Source organism: Rhagoletis pomonella, unplaced genomic scaffold, assembly GCF_013731165.1.
Source record: "Rhagoletis pomonella isolate Grant_MI unplaced genomic scaffold, Rhpom_1.0 Rhpom_scaffold_00006, whole genome shotgun sequence".
Classification (NCBI taxonomy): domain Eukaryota; kingdom Metazoa; phylum Arthropoda; class Insecta; order Diptera; family Tephritidae; genus Rhagoletis; species Rhagoletis pomonella.
The window spans coordinates 78,339,172-78,359,786 of record NW_023458560.1 but is presented as its reverse complement, the minus strand read 5'-3'; the positions used below and the strand labels follow the sequence as shown (position 1 = coordinate 78,359,786).

Genomic DNA, 20,615 nt, shown 5'->3' with positions numbered 1-20,615 from the left:
TACGCGTGTCGTATGCCCGTTTGCCTGTTTGTTGCTTCAAGCGTATTTTCTATTTGTACGCACATGCGCTTACGCTTTTGACTTGTGCAACAGATCGCCGCCGCTGCACATTTTTGGGCGCGTTTGCCGCGTAACTAAATTTTATTTGCACAAATTTTCTCGTGCTGCTGCAAATAAACAGAAAGACTACGTTGACGACGCGGCGACAACGATGCAGAAAAGTGAAAATATTTGTTACCGGATTTTTGGCCTGTGGCCGCTGGCGTTGGTCTTTTTGATTACACTACAGCTGCTGGTCGGCACCGCGGAGGCCTTCACTATACTCTCCCCATTCAGTTACACATCGTTGAGTTTTAAGAATCTACTAAACTCGGTGCTATTGGCGAGTAATGCGAATTTGGCTGGCGGTGGCCGAAATCTCAAATCAGATGTGCTCGAGGATGCGTCTTTGATAACGGTAAGCGTACACAGAGAAATTGAACGTAAATTGTTTCAAATACTTATTTACATATAAGGTGAAAAAGTTGGTGAGCACATTAAGAGCGCGGTTACCCACGAACGTGTACGTAGCGTTGCGTAGAAGTACGTAGAAAGATATCAAGTGTGCTGTTGACAGAAAGAGAGCGAAGCAACGTCTAGGTCACGACCATGCGGTGCTGAGTTTTTGTTATCACGCAGATCCCATAAGATAGATCGTGTCAGCTGACACGTTCTCCGGTTTTTACGTGCGTACGTAACTGCACACAACAGTTTGTAGATATTTGCTCGGGATCACATAAGAAGATCTGCTTTAAGTTTAAGCAAAGTATAGATACTAAACTGAAAGGTTTTCCAACTAAAGGGTATCAACGAAAATCATTTTATTTGCGAAAGCTCCACTAAGGCCATTATGAATGGAACATAGCATCGTCAAACTTCCCGCCACCGGTTCAATCTGCCATATAGATCCGGCTATTAGCTGTACGGCTATCGGTCGATCGCGGCTTATTGGAATTAACCTGCAACTTTCTAACGGGGTCAAGTCGCACGATCTTAGTGGTCAAAATACAGCACCTGCATGCCAAATGTGCGTAGTGGTATCCGCTGTAAAGGTAAGGCAACCACCACGAAGACAACAATTGTAAAATGTTGAAATACTTTGTCTGGCACATCTTAAATATCCCTGAGGAGCTCTGGGGCATTGCGACTAGCCGAATTTGTAATTACATAATCGGCTCGAGATATTTTCTCGATTAAGTGTGGGTGCTTTTCAGAATGTGATATCCCAAGGGACAAACTCTTAATTTCCTAAGTCAGACTCTTCCTTCTAAGGCTGCCCCCTAACCTAACTTAGGAGCAAAGACAGGAAAAACAATCATTTTGTACTTCAGATATGAATATGTGTATGGGACGATTACAGACAGACAGCTAAACAAGCAGTACAACGTAAAAATGAATTCAGAGCTGTCCAGCTGACGAGAAGAACTAACTCCTAAGTTAAAGAGAGTTAGGTTTTTCGTAACAGAAGATGTTCTGCATATGCAGATGATGAGACCGGTATTTTCTCCGGATCCAATTCCCACAGATGTTTTAGATAAAAGTGCTTACAAACAGATGTCTCCACTTTTTGTATCTTGAATTGGCTTTCCGCAAACGCAAACAAAACTAATATTTATTTTTGTATGGGCCAAATTCCTATTAATGTTGTTTGCTGGGTTGGCGCTGCTTCGGCCGACGCTCTCGTGCCATCTTCCGGGAGTCTGTTGTATTTAAACGATAAACAATAAACATACATGGTTATATTCAATAGAAAAGAAGATTAAAAGTTTTGATTGCCTTTACTTTTAATGGAGCTCTGCTTCCGATGTTTTTCGAAAAAAGGTTTTTGGACCCCCAAAATTTTAGAGTTTAATAATAATACTCCTTAGCCTTTTACTGAAATAAAACACGAGTAATATACAATGAAATTTCTCGAAAAAAAACACTGAAGGTCAGGAGATATCCAAAAAGCATTTAAGGCTTTGGCTACCCACCTAATCATTTCCAAAGGGGGTTCACATTGCACGTTTTGGGGTTAAGATTTTTGCACTCTGAAGTCTATACCACAGTGAGCGTCAAATCAGGACTAAGAAACCATTTGCAGTTCGGAGGTGGCGCTATTTGGTCCCTCTATTTTTGTGGCAACATCAAGGCACATACAACAATTTAAAGCAGAAACTCGATACAGCTCTTAGTTAAAAGTGTGTTAAGTGTCCGCTATGTTTTTTAGGTATCTCAAAAAAAAGTTAGTATTTAAATAAAAACAACAACATTTTTCAAATATCATAGCCACTTGACCACCTAGTCCGAAAAGTTAACAAAATCTAAGAAATCTCTGAAAAGTTTTAATTGCATTTAACTTCAATGCGGTAAAGCTTGAGCACAACACCTCATTTTCCCACATTTAAAAAACCAAAGTCATAAGAACACAATGACTTTGACCTAATTACAAACCTTTTGTAGCCACTCAAGCACAGTTTATAAATAAACTTATGTTCAACTGACTTTCAAATACTTGTATGTACAATAAATATTCACCATCATTATGGAGTATTATTTGATTTACACTATGCTGCTAATGAGTTCTTCCAACAATTGCTTTTGGAAAACCTTCAAATATTGTACTAATGGCTCATAACGTCCACTCGTTGAATGGTCTCATCACAAACAAATCAAAAAAAAAAGCTTAAGCTTTAGTTTTTCAAGTGTCTCTGTTGCAAGCGATTCTATGCGCTTTCATTCTTTGGTGACTTATGTACACTTGTGGTCAACTGATTAAGTCAAGTGACATTTTGACCAGTTTTGGCTATTTTTCTTTTGTTTATTTAATATTTATACTTTTTTTTTGTAAAAGTCTGGCACTTTACCTAACCAGCGCCACGTAAATCCACATTTCAAACTTCGTACAAAAATTATGAAAATTCAACAAACTTTAACATCTGAAATCGAAAATTGCAAACTTTTTATTCAGAATTTCTAGAAAAATTTTGGGTATGCACTAGCTAGTCAAAACTTCATTCGACTTAATGAGCTGACCACAAGGTTATATATTTGTACATGCATAGGTACATATGTTTAAGCGTAGAATTGTAATGTCATTCAACTTCATTCTTTCTTTGAGCTTCGCTTAACGCTTAAGTTACCTTTTTACATTTTCATGCTTTCATCTCTCTTTGCAATTGGAACTTAGTGCTTTCTGCATTCAGCTTTTCGCCTGACTGCAATGAGCAGTGAAAAGTGTGAATTATATTTGGCATATGAATGTGTTAAACATAAGGGTTGTCCAATAAAAGTTAAAAGTGATTTTTTTTAATCAAAAAGAATTTAGAGACTGCTCAAAGCGCTTCAAGTTTTCCAATTTAGCATTTTGCATGGGGAAAAACCCAATTTTTCGTAGAATGGTAGAGCATTCCTGAAAATTAATATTTTTGATCGAAAAAATCGATTTCGTACCATACAAAACTAGATTCCTCTTCAGGAGATTTCTAATAATAACATCCAACTGTTTCTTTAACTACTTTTTAAAATTAACTCTTTTTTGGTCACCCAAAAAGCCCCAAAAATGCAAGGGTGGGGGCGGAGGGGGGGGGGGGGGCGTGCCATAAAAAATCGTTGGAATTAAAATATGGTAAAGAAAACAGTTGGATGTTATTATTTGAAGTACTGATTTTCAAGAATTCTATACCATTCTACGAAAAATTGTTTCTTATGGAAAATTTTGAGCGCTTTGGGCGACCCCTTAATTATTTTTGGATCTCAGAATAAAAACACAATCCTGAGAGCATTAAAATTCCGATTTTACTTTTTTCATATTCATATCTGGACCACCCTAATGTACGGACATACATACGAGTATATACATAAACAAGTTTGCTGGTTGTCCAAGAAACTGACAGTGACTCTAAAATTTGGTTATTTACAATCGGGCATATCCGATTTTTCGTCTAGTGTCTGTAACTAAGCACATACAAACATACATACATATGTATGTATGCTTGAATGTCATATTGCAGTTCTGTCTGTAACCTATGTCATTGTCAATGCTAAGTGTAGGTTAGTCTTTTTAGCGCTGAAATTGCATTTTCATTTGTGTACAATCGTCCGAGTTTTTGTTGTTGCCGTTAATATAATTTGTATGTGTGGTGTTGTTTGTGCGTAGTTTTAAAGTTTATTTTAACTGTTTTTTTTTTGCTGCTTGCATTAACCAATGTCATCACCCGTCTGACAATGGAAATGACACTGCATTTTCCGAAAGCTAAATTATCGAAAACTTAATGTACATTAGGTGCATGCTTACCAATATACATATGTACATGTGCACAATACTTTATAACACAAAGTTCCTCCTCTATGAGATCCGATCACCCTAATGTACATACATACCTGCAGACTATGCACTGGCCCTTTTGCACATAGTTGTTGCTGGATTCTGTAACTGTGAGTTTTGAATTTTGTTCGGTGAGTTTTGCACTCGGTGTAACCTACATTTCCTCACAGTTACAGAATTCAGCCCCTGGTCCTCAAATTTTGGCAGGGTACATATGGAAATATTGTATCGTTTAGAATACCGATAGGTATCTGCATATCAGTATCGATGAGTGTCGATATTTGATGCTCAATATTTTGCCTACACATCGACAGTTTAGACAGTCCGAACGGTTTTAAGATATTTAGAAATACACTCAAAGGTATTTTATTGGCAGCCGAGGACCCCCTTTTTTCTGAATTTCTTGTAGCTCTGCATCCTTGGTTTTTAATTTGAACCATTGTAGAAATCTCTAGACTCTCTGAAAGCCAAATTATAACGATTTTAAAGCCAAGCTTCGCAAACGCATTCGACATTTCTGCTCCAGTTTTAAATTTTTTTTTCAGAGTACACTCTATAGCTCGACACATTTTCTTTGAGTGTGATACCGTCTGCAAAATACCTGAGAGAAGTTTAGGCTCAATGTGGCCATAGTTTAAGAATTTTCACCCCCTATCCAAGAAAGTGCCGCTGAACTTTCTTAGCAAATTCGGTTTTAAAGAAGTGTTGTGAAGAGTTTAAATATTCAATTTAATCATTCAAATATTCATGTTCTTATCCCAACTTTATCAGAGTGTTATTGTTTTCGACAACAAAATTTGTAAAGCTGCAAATGCGCATGTTGGAAATATCTTTCTGTTAATATATGTACATATCTGTGGTCATAAGCAAAAATCGGCTAAGTCGACTCAAGAAAGAATTTAGTTAAAAAAAAGAATTTAGTTTAAACTCCCATCTCGCTAGCTAGTCTATGTATAAAGTTATAGATGGAAATATTTTGGTTTCCCCATAAGGTTAACATTACAATCCAAATCTTTAAAGCGTTTTTTCTCGAATTCAGGTTTTTGACTTCGGCGAATATTGCTTATGACCACAGACACGTCCGTTATTGAGCTTTTACTAAGGAAACATGTTTTTTCTTTTAGATTTATCTATTCATTTACCTATTAATTACAAACATGAACTTCTTTTGTGCAACATAATAAATGCATTTTACACACAGATCTATCACAGTTGATGTCGCCGAGTGATAGCTCACTTAGAGTGTATTTTAGAAATTATTTTGTGCATTGTAAATTTTTGCCACATATCGTAAATGCAGACATACATACATACGAGTACATCTAGTGACATTTTTCCAATTATTCATTCAAAAGCAGTAGCTTGCCAAAAAAAAGGCATAAATATAAACAATGTTATGCAATCGAAGTGGAAATAAGCAAAGTGAGGAATCGGAAGCACTGCAGCTACGTCCAGTAAAGTAGGTGAATGCAAGTGGGCACGTCTCCAGCCAAACGACAAGCATGACAAATGTGTATTTTCATATGTATGTATGTAAGTGTATACGTATGTATCTGCATGCAAATTTAAACAATGAAATATAATAGATTGATAACTCTTTTGATATAGCCCCAAGGGAAGCTCCGACACCTGTGACGCACCTTTAAAGTAAATAAATATTTTCATAAAATTTTACAATAATTGATGTGAATAGTTATGAATTTGCATTAGATAAGCTTAGAAGTATATACTATGTGTATGTGTACATGCACACATACATGTGCGTATGTAGGCAAATGTCTTTATTTTTTTTGAAGCGCTGTATTGTAATGTTCCGCAAGCATTGATTACCGAATAGAGTCAAAGTGATGAACGAGTAGAAGTTAAATGACATAGTAAAATTGGGTAAATCAAACAATTTTAAAGCGAATATTGCAAAGACAGCTGACAACATTGTTAATACTTTTTTCATATTAAATGAAATATTATTTCCTTCTGCAATGTATTGAAATAGGCTACCTGCTCGTAAAGAGTAACAAGCGCATGTGTAAATGGCAATAAAGTAAGCTGTGATTAGGAGTAATATCTTATATGCACATTAGGAATGTTAGTCCCGGGATCCCGGACTTTTTCAGGTCTCGAAAATCCCGGGATTCTTGGCAGGTAATCCCGGGATTTTCGGGATTTGTAATTTGCACTGATGGCAATATTCTTTTTCTGTTTAATAACTAATATTTTTTTATAAATGTCTATAATAGCTATAATGTTATAAATAGTACAGTAAATAGTACATATAACACCGCGCGTTAGTAAATTTTAAACACAAATATCTATATATTCGCGAAAACCTGGGCCAAAATTGCGTTTTTAGGTTATCGCTCTGCCGTCAGTAATTCCAAAATGATTTAAAAAATTCAGAGAAATGTGCTTAGAGAAGAAGTATGGGTATAAAATTAATGAGGAAATCCTGTAGAATTCAAACAGATTCAAGTTTCTGGCGCAGAAGGGCTGGTAAATATGGAAAATGTTATTTTAAAATTTTATACTTGAAATTTCGCAATATTTGTTTTTGAAAAAATTATATGTTAAGGGCTTATATAAACTCGATAACATCCTCGAATTTCGTTGTTCTAACTTTGTCAGCTTAAAAATTACCTATTTGTCCTTGTGAATCCAAAATATTTAAATTTTTCATATCTTTTTCATATTTTTTTTTCAAAATAAATCCTGTGGTCAGAGAGAAAAAATAAAAACGCCAGTTTAAATAAAAAAGAAGGCTTCTAACCCACTTATTTACTATTTATTTCATGGTAGTCAAGTTGCTGAAATGTAATAAATATCTAAATCCCGGGACTACTCCCGGTATCCCGGGATTGTGATGACGCCATCCCAAAAATCACGGGATCGGAAAAAGCCGAAAAATTAACATCCCTAATGCACATATTTATATGTACGTAACTGCTGTAAGTAGGTAGGTAATAAATCGCGAAAAAATACAAACAATTAATAATCCCAAGTGTAAGTGACAAATAGGAGAGAGAGGAAGATAGAGAGCAAAAACAGCTTATGAAAGCTGAAATCTACATACATACGTTAGAATATGATTGAAAAAATATCTTAAAAAGTCCAAGTGTTTTTGTTTCTCAACCGGATAAAAATAAATAATTCAATGGAAACTAAAAAGTTTTGTCTTACATTTGTGGGATGACAAAATTTTAAGGCAGGGCTTGAACGGTCAGCACCTTGAAAAGTTTTCCGGCTTTCTCCAGGCTCAGGTTACATACCAACATATGTACATATAATCACAGCGCATAACAGTGGGCACGATATTTGAAAGTTTTTATGCAGAGGTCCTATTCGAAATGTTTCATTGGAAAGATCTTGCAGAGTGTGTCCAGAAAATGTATTCAAGTTTTAGAAACGATTCTCCGAATTCTTAAAAATTTCCAAATTTTTCGGTCCTTTTGACAGGCCGTATTTCGGTAAAAAAAATGGGCGTATTGAGACTTAAAAATTGTTTTGAAGCTTTAAGACTCTAATTTTCAGATATCTTGGCTAAAAATTTTTAAGAGCCGTGGTTTTCATACACTCCTATCACAAAGTTAAAAAACAAATTATCAATTTATCTTTAATATAACTCAATTCAAGGCGAATTCATACAGGGTGTTGTTATTAGACCAGCTGATTGCTTCTTCTTTCATTCGCCTTGCATGTAGTTTGTTTTTGTCGTTACCTACTGATTTGACAGTTGTCCCAGGTTCGGGAGGGTGAGCTCAAATATTCGATATAACCAAAGTCTGTCTAAAGTGACAAGTGCATTTGATTAATATCCCCGAACTCGAAAGAAATTAGCTGTTAGTAAACGCAACGTCCCCAGGAAGAATGTTAGTTGTTTATGCTCCTAAACATTGCAAACAAATATCTTTTAAGTGCAATACACGTTTGTCCATAATATGGCGTGGCTAAGTTAATCGTAATTGGCAAGCAGTAATGGGTTATTATGCCACTTAAGTACGTTTTCGCAATGGATAGCGGCCAAAACCTTGTAAATGTAAATAAGTAAGTACTTGGTCAAACTAAAAGCACAATGCTCCATTCACTTATTTTTATATAAGAAAAGGAAGCAGTAAAATTTAAAAAAAAAATAATAAAAACAATATGGTGCACTAAAAGTTCAGTGTGCCAGCCAATAAAGATGCTAAATACATGCATATCTGCACACATAAATATGTACGCTGTTATTACCCAGGTGTGTTTGGGTGTGTGTGTGTGTGTGTGCGAATCGGCCTCATGGTTGCATGCATGCAAATCATTCAGCGCTTGACATTCTCCTTTCAATAAATCCATGTAATTTTACACAATCGCAACTTCCTAGTTGTCACTGTCAATTTAACAACAACAAAAACAGCAAGAGCAACACAATGAGAGCAGACAAATAAAACAACAGAGCAAGCACTTTTTGCCCAACTCATTTTGCTAAATAATTTGCGAGCTTAAATGCCGGAGAAAAGGGAAGAAATGGCAACAAAGGCAAAACAAACAATCCACAAATTGGCCAAAAACGATTTGGCACAATTTTGCAGCAATTGAAGAAAATAAAAGAAAATTGACACATAAATGCCAATCAAAAAATAGAAGAAGACTATTAGAAAGGCAGCCAAGATGCCCCGACATCCAATCTGAAGGCTTATACCGCAGATGTTGCCCTATTGGCATAAACTCATTTTTTCGGGTTGAAGTGGAATTTTCAAAGACGCTCTAAAGAAAGTGCATATGTAGATATCTGAGTCGTATATTTTGCTCTTAGAGCGAATCCAGAAAAGGTGGTTTGATGCTTTTGACAAATAGTTTTAGTGAACCTAAATTCAAGGGTACAGAACTAGGAGATAGAGTACGCAATATCCTGAAGTTGGTCTACACCATAAACTGAGGGCTCAACATTGAAGAGCAAGCGAGAAAGGCTTCAGTAGTCTTAGTTTCATGGATTGGACACTGGTTGTAGACGGCTATTGTCTGATTTATACTTTCATATGCAGTGCTGGTCTTCTGGCTAGCCCCTACAAAGGGTTAAGTCGTAAAAAAGCGCTTATCTGAATTTAGAGCTTTGCTGTTGTTGGTGCAACGGTTGCGATGTGATCCTCCTAATGTAGGTTCTGAACCTTAAGTGGGCTCCCATCTGGTATAAAATAGACTCTTATCGATACGGAAGCACTTTACACCGACTCCATTTGACCAATTTTTTACCTGGACCAGCAACGTGGCACAAAAACCCCTAGCCGCAGTGGCTAGATTCGGGGAGAGAAGCAGACCGCATAGCTGATTTCATAGACGAATCAAAGATGGAATGCAGCATAGGCCCAGGTTAACATTTTCACTGATTGCCAAGCGTGGAAGTCTCCTGTGGAGAAACAGAGTTTTCCGATCAAAAATAGTGATTTTAAAGAATTCTACACCATTTGAACGAAAAAGGGTTTTTCCTCCATATAAAATATCTATGTACGTGGTAAGCTTTGAGCAACCTCTAAATATTTTTTGATTTGAATATAAAAAATCAGGTGTATATCTTCGATACAGGGGATGAATTACACCGAAAAAAAGTGAGCTAAATATATTTCTCTCAACACATAATTTGGTTATAGTTGCATTATTTAGTTATAGTTACCAAATCCTGTGTTGAGAGTAACATTTTTAGCTGAGTTTTTTCTGGGTGTACAATACACTTTGCAAAATTTAAAAAAACTAAATTTTTCGCAAACATTATCCTCATCTCACCCTCAAAAGTAAGGTAATTTTTCTTTAACTCAATAAAGTATATTTGTACAAAGTTGAAAATGTATTTTCTTTGTTGCTGCTGGAGATGTTACAAAACTCTATTCCAATAGTAAATATTCATGTACGTACTTAAACTTATGTACGCTTGAAATTTATGTACGGTAAAAATAATCGAGTAACGAAAATATTGGCCATAACAAAAATCAGCAAAAGAAATTGTGCCAAGTCGTGCAAAAATAGACCGAATGCATCCACAATAAAACTGAAGACCAAAGCAAAACCATAACAGCGACAAAATGCACTGCAATTGGTATGTATGAATGTCTATTTATCCGAATCCGAATATTTCCGCGTTTTGTAGCAAGTTTTTATTTCGAGTACGAGTATCGAATTCACTTACCTGTTTCGTTTTGGGCTGTCTGCCGGCATTAATTCGCAGTATTATGTAAATATACAACTGCTGCCTTGTGTGGTGCAAGTGGATTTGCTGCGGGTGGCGAAATATGTATGTATGTACTTAGTACCTGATAACGAACATGCAAATGTGGGTGAACACAAGCGCACGAATTTTAATGCTCATTTGCGATGTTTGTTGCCTTGTTCATGGGCAGGGTTGTCAATTCAACAGCAACAACGTCGCTCAGGCGTATCCCGATCAGGTACAGTGAACAACTTTAAGTTTGACCAAACAACTTTTCATTGACTTTGTCAATTGTTGACCCACTGCAGGGGAAAATATTTAAGTTGATTGCCATTGTGAAAAATGTGTCGAATATATAATAAAGGTTCATCCATTTTGCATTCTCTAAGCTAAACGCCAATAACACCAGCATTTTCGGAACAGAATAACCTTGGTATATTTTTGAAAGATTTGACATTTAGCCGACCATTTCGTCATAGCCTTGCATGTCTGAGTTGTGTTTTATTTGCACTCAGGTCGGTCATCTGCAGAGAATATACTCTGTACTACTTTATACTCCAAGGAAGTTAAGCGCTAGAGCTCTTGTCGACTTTTAGACTATCCGGCTATTCGGTTAGTCTACTAGTAGATTAGCAAATTTTTTTTGGGTTGGTAGTCGAATAGCAATTCCTTAATTCGACAAACCGTTCACTTCCGACTAACTGCTCACCATCGACTAGTCTTAAAATCGACCAACTGAAATTATTCGAATACTGACAGTTCTTTACTATAAAAATATTATTATTAGCGCGGTTAGGCTTTATCAATGAGCATAAGTTTTCATAAAATGTGAAAAACTTAATTGAAAGGAAATAAAACAATCGAAAAGTCTAAAATTAACCGTTAGTTGTTGGTGAGCGATTAGTCAGAAAAGTCAAAAGAAAACGGTTGGTGTAGTGAACTATTTTTTTTAAAGAACTTTTACTGATCGATTAACTCGACTAAAGAATCGATAAGTAAGAGCTCTAATATGCACAGTGCGTATTCGATGATACCTATGAAGACCATAAATCGTTCCCATGGGATGTGTCCTGTTATCTGCTCTATTAGGGCTCGTAATTAGTCAGTAATTTCCTGGTGCTTAGTAAGTGCTTCAAGCGTAAAATGCTTCATTTCATTTCACAGAGATATGGTGCTGAGTTACCGTCAAAATTTCTAGCGGCAAAGAGCTGACACTATCAAAATAACATACGATTTTACTTATACATATGTCAAACTCGTTATGTACTCAAATTACTGGCATGGATATTTTTTCAAACTGTATTTTTTATGTATGTATTCCATTTTTTGCCTGCAGTTAAATCTCTAAAAAATACTCAAATTCAAATACTAGACACTCCAGGGATCACTTTCTACGTGTATTCGGGTATGTGACGATTGTTTACTTAGTTTTTTTTGTGCTTCTCCTAACTATTATTTATTTATTGTTCATGAAAAAAAGAGTAATCACTAATAGGCTCAATTCCAGTATCCAAAATTACAAATGACTGTTTTTATGTATCAAATAACTACTGGCCATGTTTTCTGAATCAAATTAAATCAGATGCCTCATGAAGGCTGTATGTACAGCAATAAAATCTTTGTTGACCGCTACAAATTTTTTTTTTTTGCCGATATAAACTATTCGCTTTTTAATTACCACCTTGACCGTGGCTCTTCTGCGCGAATAAATTTTGTAAACGAAAAAAAAAAAATGTAAATTTAAAATGCCAATGCCGTCGAATAAAATTAACAGTTTATTAATGATAAATAGCTATGTTTTTTAATAAATGAATCAACAATTTCCTTCCGAGATGCATACTAAATACAGATGCATATGTATATATGAATATATGTGAACTAAGAGAGCGGCTTTTTACATTTTAGCAATAAACAAAATTCATAATTACAATAACTATAAAAAAACTATACCGTTAACAATAAGGATCACCTATTAATTCTTGACATATATGTACTTATATCAATACGCGTGAAAAAATCGCGAATCACCAATAATAATTCCCATAAAATTCGATTTTAATAATCGCTTCCTGAACTGTGTTTTAATTTTAGCTGGAATTGCCGGAAAATGTCATTAGTTTTAACTTTATTATGCTTATCAAACGCTCATTATTCTGAAATATTCGTCATTCATACATTTTTCTGATTAATGACCGATTAATGCAGCCGCAGGGCGATTGAACTATTAATTGAACTCTACGAAAAGATAACAGCCGTTGATTAAACTAAAAATTTGCATCAAAACATTAGATAATTAATAGTCGTAATTGAGCTGTAAGAAAGCTCACTTACTAAGATTCATTTTAATCCATTTTTATTATTATTAATTTATTGTTTTTATGTATTTATATAGTATGTATTTTTTTCTCATTAATCTATATATTCACACGCATATGTAAATATTTATAGACCACCGAATGATTATCTCACTATAGTTCCGAGAATCATATACTGACAAATACCGTTGCCTTATCGCGTCGGTTAAGTACTTAAGGAATATATTGAAAAAAACTATCAGTTTCCTCTTAAAAATACAGTTCATAGCGCAGTAGTTGAGAAGATTAAGTTATTCAAAGAAATATTTACTTTTCTTTGGAATATTTAAAATTTGTAGTTTTTATAACAAAAAAGTACATCAAGTGTTAGTTTTTTACTCGCAAATTCCATTAATAAAAAAGGCTGTTACATAATTGATAGTCGATTTTTTTTATTATAAACTTTCCTATTCCGCATCTAAAAAATTTAGGATATTCTGGACCGTTGCATTACATTAAAAAATACTTATCGATCTTATTTTTTGTAAAACATTTTTTTTTTTTTTAAATGGTGGTCGTTATATATAAACTACTACATAGTTTCATGTTGTACTTTTTTAATTATCATTCATTAAGAGGTGCCTCAGTATTACGTGAATTTTATTAGTATTTAGAGAAGGAAATTCGCTGAAAAACAAAAAGCTGTAACCAACTAAAAATCCAAAATTCTTTTTTTAATTGCTTATGATGCATTTCATCGTATTATAAGATCCTACATAATTTTATTCAATAAAAAATTTTAGTTAGTTGTGGCCTTTTTGCATTTACGCACTTTCCATACTATACTGACGAAATGCTATTTAAAATTTCGTTCCATACTAATTTTTCCGTTTTTTCCACCAATTTCGACTTTCCTACGCGTTTAAGGTTGAGCGAATACTTAATTTTAAGATCTTCATTTTGAACTTGAATTACTAGAGATTTGTCTACGTTCGAGGAGTAGTTCAGCTCCGCTTACAAACCTACAAAATAACGAAAGCTGCGAGGTGTGCTTCTCCGCTGCAAATCATTTGTTATTATTTATTTGTGAGCTTTACACCTTCATCTATTTTTGTATGTTTTGTGTTTCTTTTAAAAATGCGGTCACGAAATAAGGCAAAAAGAGTCCGTTTGGAAAATAGTTCCCAGTATTCGGATCATATTCGTTTATAGGGATCAGCACAGGCGATTACTTATGTCCCTTTTGGTTACCATTTATAGGTGAAATAAGTTTGCTAAGATAATAGGTGTGACGCATAAAAAGTGAGCTTAAGCTCAGCTCAATTTTTCCACTGATGGGGTGAGCTGAAACTCAAGAATTTGTATTGAAAATCGAGTCGGCGCGTATGCTGACTTTTTAGGCATGTGGGCCAATATTATTCGTCTAGCATTGGAATTTTTAAAGTTTGAAGATACCGAACAAATGTAATCATATGTATATACATACATACATATGTACAATAAATTCAACAGCGATTTTGTACATTTCAGTTATGATATGAACACTTAATCATATTAGCTAATTAAATTGCAAACAATTATACAAACAAAACTACATAAATATGTACATATGTATGTACATACTTGTATGTCCCTTAAAGGTACACTTGTCATTGCCAATGCAAATATTTGTCAAACGAATGTAAATAAATGTCAAAATCGAAGTTGTCAAGTGACCGTAGCGAAGAGACAAAGCAAAAACCAAAAATCACCAAAAAAAAACAGTTATGGGCAATCGAGTCAATAAACCAATGAACACACGAAAATATTAGCACCCTAAGCTAACAAAAACAATGCTAACAAAATTTTAACTAACAACTGAAATTTAGTCATTTTGGCATTAGGAAAACAAAAGCCGTCAAATTTGCATAACATATGTTTGCGTATGTACAAACATACATATGTACGACTAAAACAACAACTAACTAAGCCGGTCGTGATAACGCTAGCCGTTGTAATTATCACCATTGTAATTTACATTGCGCTGGCCCGCCGAGCGGCACGAGTGTTTTACCAATGTGTAGATACATATGTATGTATATTGATTTCATTTATTTATTTCATATGCTTTGATTAGTTACATATGTATGTACGAGTATGTTGTCTATAGCTTAGGTGCGTACTTATCTACTTACATCAATATTTAATTTTTTTTGCAAATGCAATTCTTATATTTATAAGGGGTATTCTCTGAGTTTTGCGCGGTGCACAGATTGCGTGGTTTGCAAAGCTATCCCAGACCTAAACCAGTTTTTACCATGCATTCCGTGCAATCTATGCACCGAGCAAGGACTTTGCAAGACTGGGAGAATACCCCCATAATATATTATGTACCCAGATTTCTACTTTATATGCTTACATTCATATGTATGCATATGTACATATGTATGCCCACATGTGTGGACATACCTACTTTATGAGCTGCTCTTCTATTTATCTTTGCTATTTGCGCGTTCGCTAAAAATTCCACTTCAACTCCGCTGTTTCTTTCACAATCGGTTATGAGTGCAACAAATCTCTTTATGTAGTTTGTACTCGTTCATTTATTTATTTGTATTACATATGTATGTATATATGTATGTATGTACATACATGAATATGTGGAAAAGGCATATTTACAAATCAGATCTTTTACCATCAGCGTTGCCGTTTTGCTTAAATTTAAGCAAAATTGATTAACTTCCTCCTGCCTGTTAAAATGTTAAGCCTTTCTTCGTTTTGCTAAATTTGCTTATTAAAATAGTCAAAAGGGATAATTTTCTTCAAAAATTCATGAAAAAAATTTTCAAATTGATTTTGGGAAGACTGTCACATCCAGATCCCATATAAAGTTCCCAATCTGCGGTCGTCGCTTTTTCAAACCTCCGAGTGTACTTCTACCATGAAATCGCTTCAAATTAATCAACTGACTATAAAGTCCTTATTTTTGACGACAAATCTCGACCTTAGAGAGCCTTTACTTACTTACCTGCTTACTTTTTATTTTTATAGCCAATTTACCAAGCTCAGGAAGAACAAACAGTTACTACAAGCATTTTTCATGTTATTAAGACCCGTTAAATAAGTTGCTTAATTTTAACGGGATTTGTTAAACTTTTTGAAAGATTTTATTAAATTTTATTTTGCGAGTGTGGCAACACTGACTACCGCCATCGCAGTTGTCCGTAAACGCAGTATGTACTATTTCGCAATTCTTCACACCATCCATATTGCAAAAATATATGTACATATATGCTAAATACTCGTACCTACGTTGCGAAAAAGTGGTACAAGTGGAAAACATGTTTTTAAATAAAAATAGGCATTGATGTGCTTATTTAGATGCAAAAGTTCGCTTCAAAAACAGAATTAAATGAATTAAATATACATTACTACATAATACTTAGTATACTTTTATGGCTATTATCTTATTCTCACCAATGGTGTTAAAATTATTCATATTGTCTACCCTGTCATAGACCATTTTAATTTCGACCACTTTATGTGTAGAAGTTGCCTGGTCACCTGTTTTGAATGTCCTCACAGTATCATATCGCTTGCAAGAGAGAGAAATGGCCAAGGACTAAGGTGCAGTACAAATTTTGAATAGATATACACATATTTCCACGATTCTAATTCTTTTGTAAACTGCTTCTAGGAAAACCGCACACTGTAGATAGACAGTACGGTTATCATTCGCGCTCCTTGTAATTTCTACATTTTAATGCTATAAATATTTATCTTTTAATCACTAATTTGCCAGTTTATGCCATTTCACACTCATTCCCATAGCTCCTACATTCAGTGCTTCCAAGCAGATAATCAAGTTAACCATCAAATCATATGATAGTTATAGGTATATTCATTAGCAGCATCTTCAAAGTGCTTTTAATAAATCAAAGGCCGCTACCGTCGATAAGCAAAAGATAAATTCACAAAATCCAAATCACCATTGGCATAGGTATGCAAATATATAGTATTCTAAAGTATGTTATTCATCTTCTTTTCAGGTTGTATCCCGTAGCACACACCCATTGGTTTTACGAGAAATTGCAAATAAAGAGTCTTGCATATATCTTCTGTTTCCCTTTTCGTTTTTTTTTTCAAATTCTTATTTTTCTAGCTCTACCAAAGTTTTTCTTACCTTCCTTCATCGAATATTTTTTTCACTACCTTTCGGTCATAATCATTTATGCATACATATATCGCGGTTTAAAATAAAAAACCACGTAAAAGATATTTGCTCACCGGTAGCTCCTGCCATCAACCCCTAAGCTATTCATACTAAAATATCGATACTTAGATATAACAAATAATTTTTAAGCAAAAAACAAAACCGACTTAAATTCTCATATAAAAAAATATATATAAATATATATATACAAATATTTCATGATCCAATATTCGGATCTAAACCAAATTAGTATGGGACCACCTCTAAGACACATTGACGTGATCCAAGTTATGAGGTAACATACATAAAACAAAAAAAAAATTTAATAAAAAATTTTCCGACGAACTGAAAACCTCCTCCTTTTTTGGAAGTCGGTTAAAATGAAGAAATAATTGGGGACAAAAGACAGAACCATTTTAAAATAAGACAAGTTTACTTTCTCCTATAAAATTAAGGCAACCTCACATACAAAGTTTTGCATTTTCTTGATATGCGGTTTTGTACTTTAAACGACGATATATTTTATCGCTTTTCGCACTTCCAAGCAAGCTTACTACATATTCATAAAACGTCAGCTATAAATGTCTGCGATTTTTGATAATTTTTTAGTCTTTTCGGTCGCTGTGACTGGTATTTTCTTACACCAGCAACAAAGTCCCAGTAGGGAAATCCAATATGTAATATCAACCTGGTGCGATGCGGTGCGTTTTTACTGAAAACAAAAAAAAAACAATAGCAGAGGGTAAGGGTTTTTGATTTAAATGCAATTATGCAATTATGGTGTTTTAATTGGGTGGCTATCGACAATAATTGAATAAGTCTTCCATAGAATTTTTTACCAAAAAGTTAGTTTTCCGAATCATGTTAATTGCGGTAAGCACAAGTAGCTTTTGCAACATTTAAATAAATTTTTTCAGATGCAATTTCTGCTAGCAGGACTGTTCTGCGCTGGTAACAAAAATTCTGTAATCTCTAAATAAAGTTTCTGTCAATTTTTAAACCCTCGTAGCTGATTTGTTGAATATTTTAACTGCATTAGCAACGTACCTAAAATCGCGTGGACAAGAACTGGTAAGATTTTTTGATAATCAAATTTTCCGATTACAAAGTCATCTGTGACCAGCAGAATATACCTGTAAATAAGACTTTTACGGTAACAAAATAAGTGTATGTGTGCGTACACAAAATACTAGCGAAACCAGCCTAGTGTGGTTTTATCGAACATTTTTGTAAATAATAGATTGTTGAACACGACTTAAGCTCAGCCTTTCCTGCAGGGTATGCGCTCACGTTTAGTGTTATTGATTTTATTTCTGCTTCAGTAACTTGCGGCCATTTGCGACATTTGTTGCTATCTTTTGTATATTGCCATTATAATCGCCATCACAAAGCCGGTCGCATAAATATTGCATTTGTTCGAATTCATAAATCGAAATCGCAGAGGTGTTTAATAATGTCAATAACGTCACATGCACTGTCTGTGTCTGTAGGAGCGGAATTGAAACAGCTTTATTATTTGATTTAATTCCATTTTTGTTGAGAAGAGGTAGTGGCACACGCTTTGTGTTTTCCGATTTCTCAATTGCATTCCAGTTATCAGCTAATTGACCTTGATTTTGACTTTTGACCCATATTAGTAAGATTTCCTTTTGATAAGCTTTTTCCGAAATATTATTAATTGTATAAAGCGACTGCCGGGCTGAGTGAGTGGTTAATATGTCACCTGCCACTCGCCGAGACAAAGGTTCGATCCCTGTTCAGAGCAACATCCAGAAAGAAAATTTTTTTTTTCTAATAGCGGTCGCCCCTCGCGGCAGGCAATGGCAAACCTACGGTTATATTTCTACCCTGAAAAGGCTTCTTATAAAAAAATTCCCGTTCGAGGGCAGCGTAAAGTTTTAGGCCCCTTCTTTTGTGTAACGCATACCGCAAATTGGAGAAGAAGCTCGACCAAAGTCTTATCAAAAGTGTAAGCGCCATAATGTTGGTATTATTATGGAGCCAAATTACATTTAGGTTGGATTTTTGCAAAGTCAACTCTCGATTGGTATGTTAAATAAAAAAAAACTAGGAGTTCCAGTTACCATCGAAATTCGACAGATTTTCTAGTTTTTTAGAGTATAAGGTATAAAGCACAAAAGTACTGGAAAATATCTCCTGCTTTGGCACCAAAACATGACTAAAACTTTTCATATCTTTTCTTTTTAATATTTAATTAGCGTTACAGTTTAACGGGCAACAATTCCTCCATAACCGATATTTTTTATGAAAACCCTTTGGTCGTCAAACAAATGACCTTGGTCTTAAGTATCTGAAATTTAGAACCGCAATCTGACAAATGAACGAAGACGGTAGCTAGCATTAAATTTTCCATGAGGAAAGACAAGAAGCGGGAATGATTGGAAACTGTTTACGCTGGAACGAAAAAGGTAAAAGAGTGCCAAAATAGGACAAATGTAAGCGAGGGATTCATATTTGCAATCCACTTGAAATGCCAGTTAAAACTTCCGCAATCCGCTGTCAGATAAATCGTTCAAAAATTCAATGGGGTAACTGTTGTGCTCCCGAAGATAATCAGAATTAATTTTAGCAAAACTAAAATGAGATTTTTCTGCATTGATAAAAGAGCCATCATAATTTTTAGATTTCTTGAGAAATTGGACTTTTCCATTACCAAGTGATTTGAGAAACTCAATAGGTTCAAATTCATGTGGGGTAAATTCAGACTACGATTTAACACTGTTTACAATTAGGGTGAATTAGGGAGAATTCGATGAATTTCAAAAACAATTAATCCCGATACCTCGATAAAATTCGATAACTCTACAAATGTTGATAGCTACCGATAAGTTTAGATAACTGTGTGTTTCCAGAACTGGATAAATTTCGATAACTCAAAATTTTCCTTCTCTCAATATATACCGATAACCTGATTTACACTCTGGTAACTGAATAAATAGTGATAGCTCGATAAATTCATGTAATTTAGAAATTTCTATAAGCCGATATACACTTTGAGAATTCCAAAAACTTTAATTCCATAAAAACCAACAAATGTCGACAAAACAATAAATATCGTTTACTTGATAAATTGAAAGAACTCGGTACAACTTGATAAATTTCGTGATTTCGATAAACTTCGATAACTTTGCAATTTTTGATCGCATTATAAATATTGATTATTCAACAAATATCATATAAAATAGAATTTCATTATTTTGATAAATTTCGATAGTCCGATAAATTTTTGTAACTCGATAACTATCGGTACATTGTAACAATTAAGTACCTGCGTCTCGAAAAATTTTGATAACTCAATAAACATACATCAATTTCAATAACTCGATACATTCCAATAACTTAATGAACATGGTTGCTCTGATATATTTCGATAACTAGAAAAAAACGGCGATAAGAAACTTCATAACTTTCGATAAGTAAATTACTGATGACTGAATTTTCTTACCCCTTCAGTTACCCCATTTCATATATATATATATGTATAATGTATCTTCTTCATTGTTTTCCATTTTGTTTTTATTTTCAATTTTGCCTTCATTATTTCTTTCTTCATCTTCATATAAATTATCTTTATTACAAAGTAAATACGCT

General features: G+C 34.4%; 1 protein-coding gene across 1 annotated transcript in view; it reads left to right on the top strand.

Moving 5' to 3' along the window:
• Window positions 1-211: 211 nt before the first annotated feature.
• Window positions 212-20,615, top strand: part of LOC118741376 (lipase 3-like) — a 32,517-nt gene continuing 12,113 nt past the window's right edge. Inside the window, exon 1 of the mRNA XM_036473328.1 lies at window positions 212-457. Within this exon, the coding sequence (XP_036329221.1) occupies window positions 212-457 (246 nt within the window). The remainder of the gene's footprint in view (window positions 458-20,615) is intronic.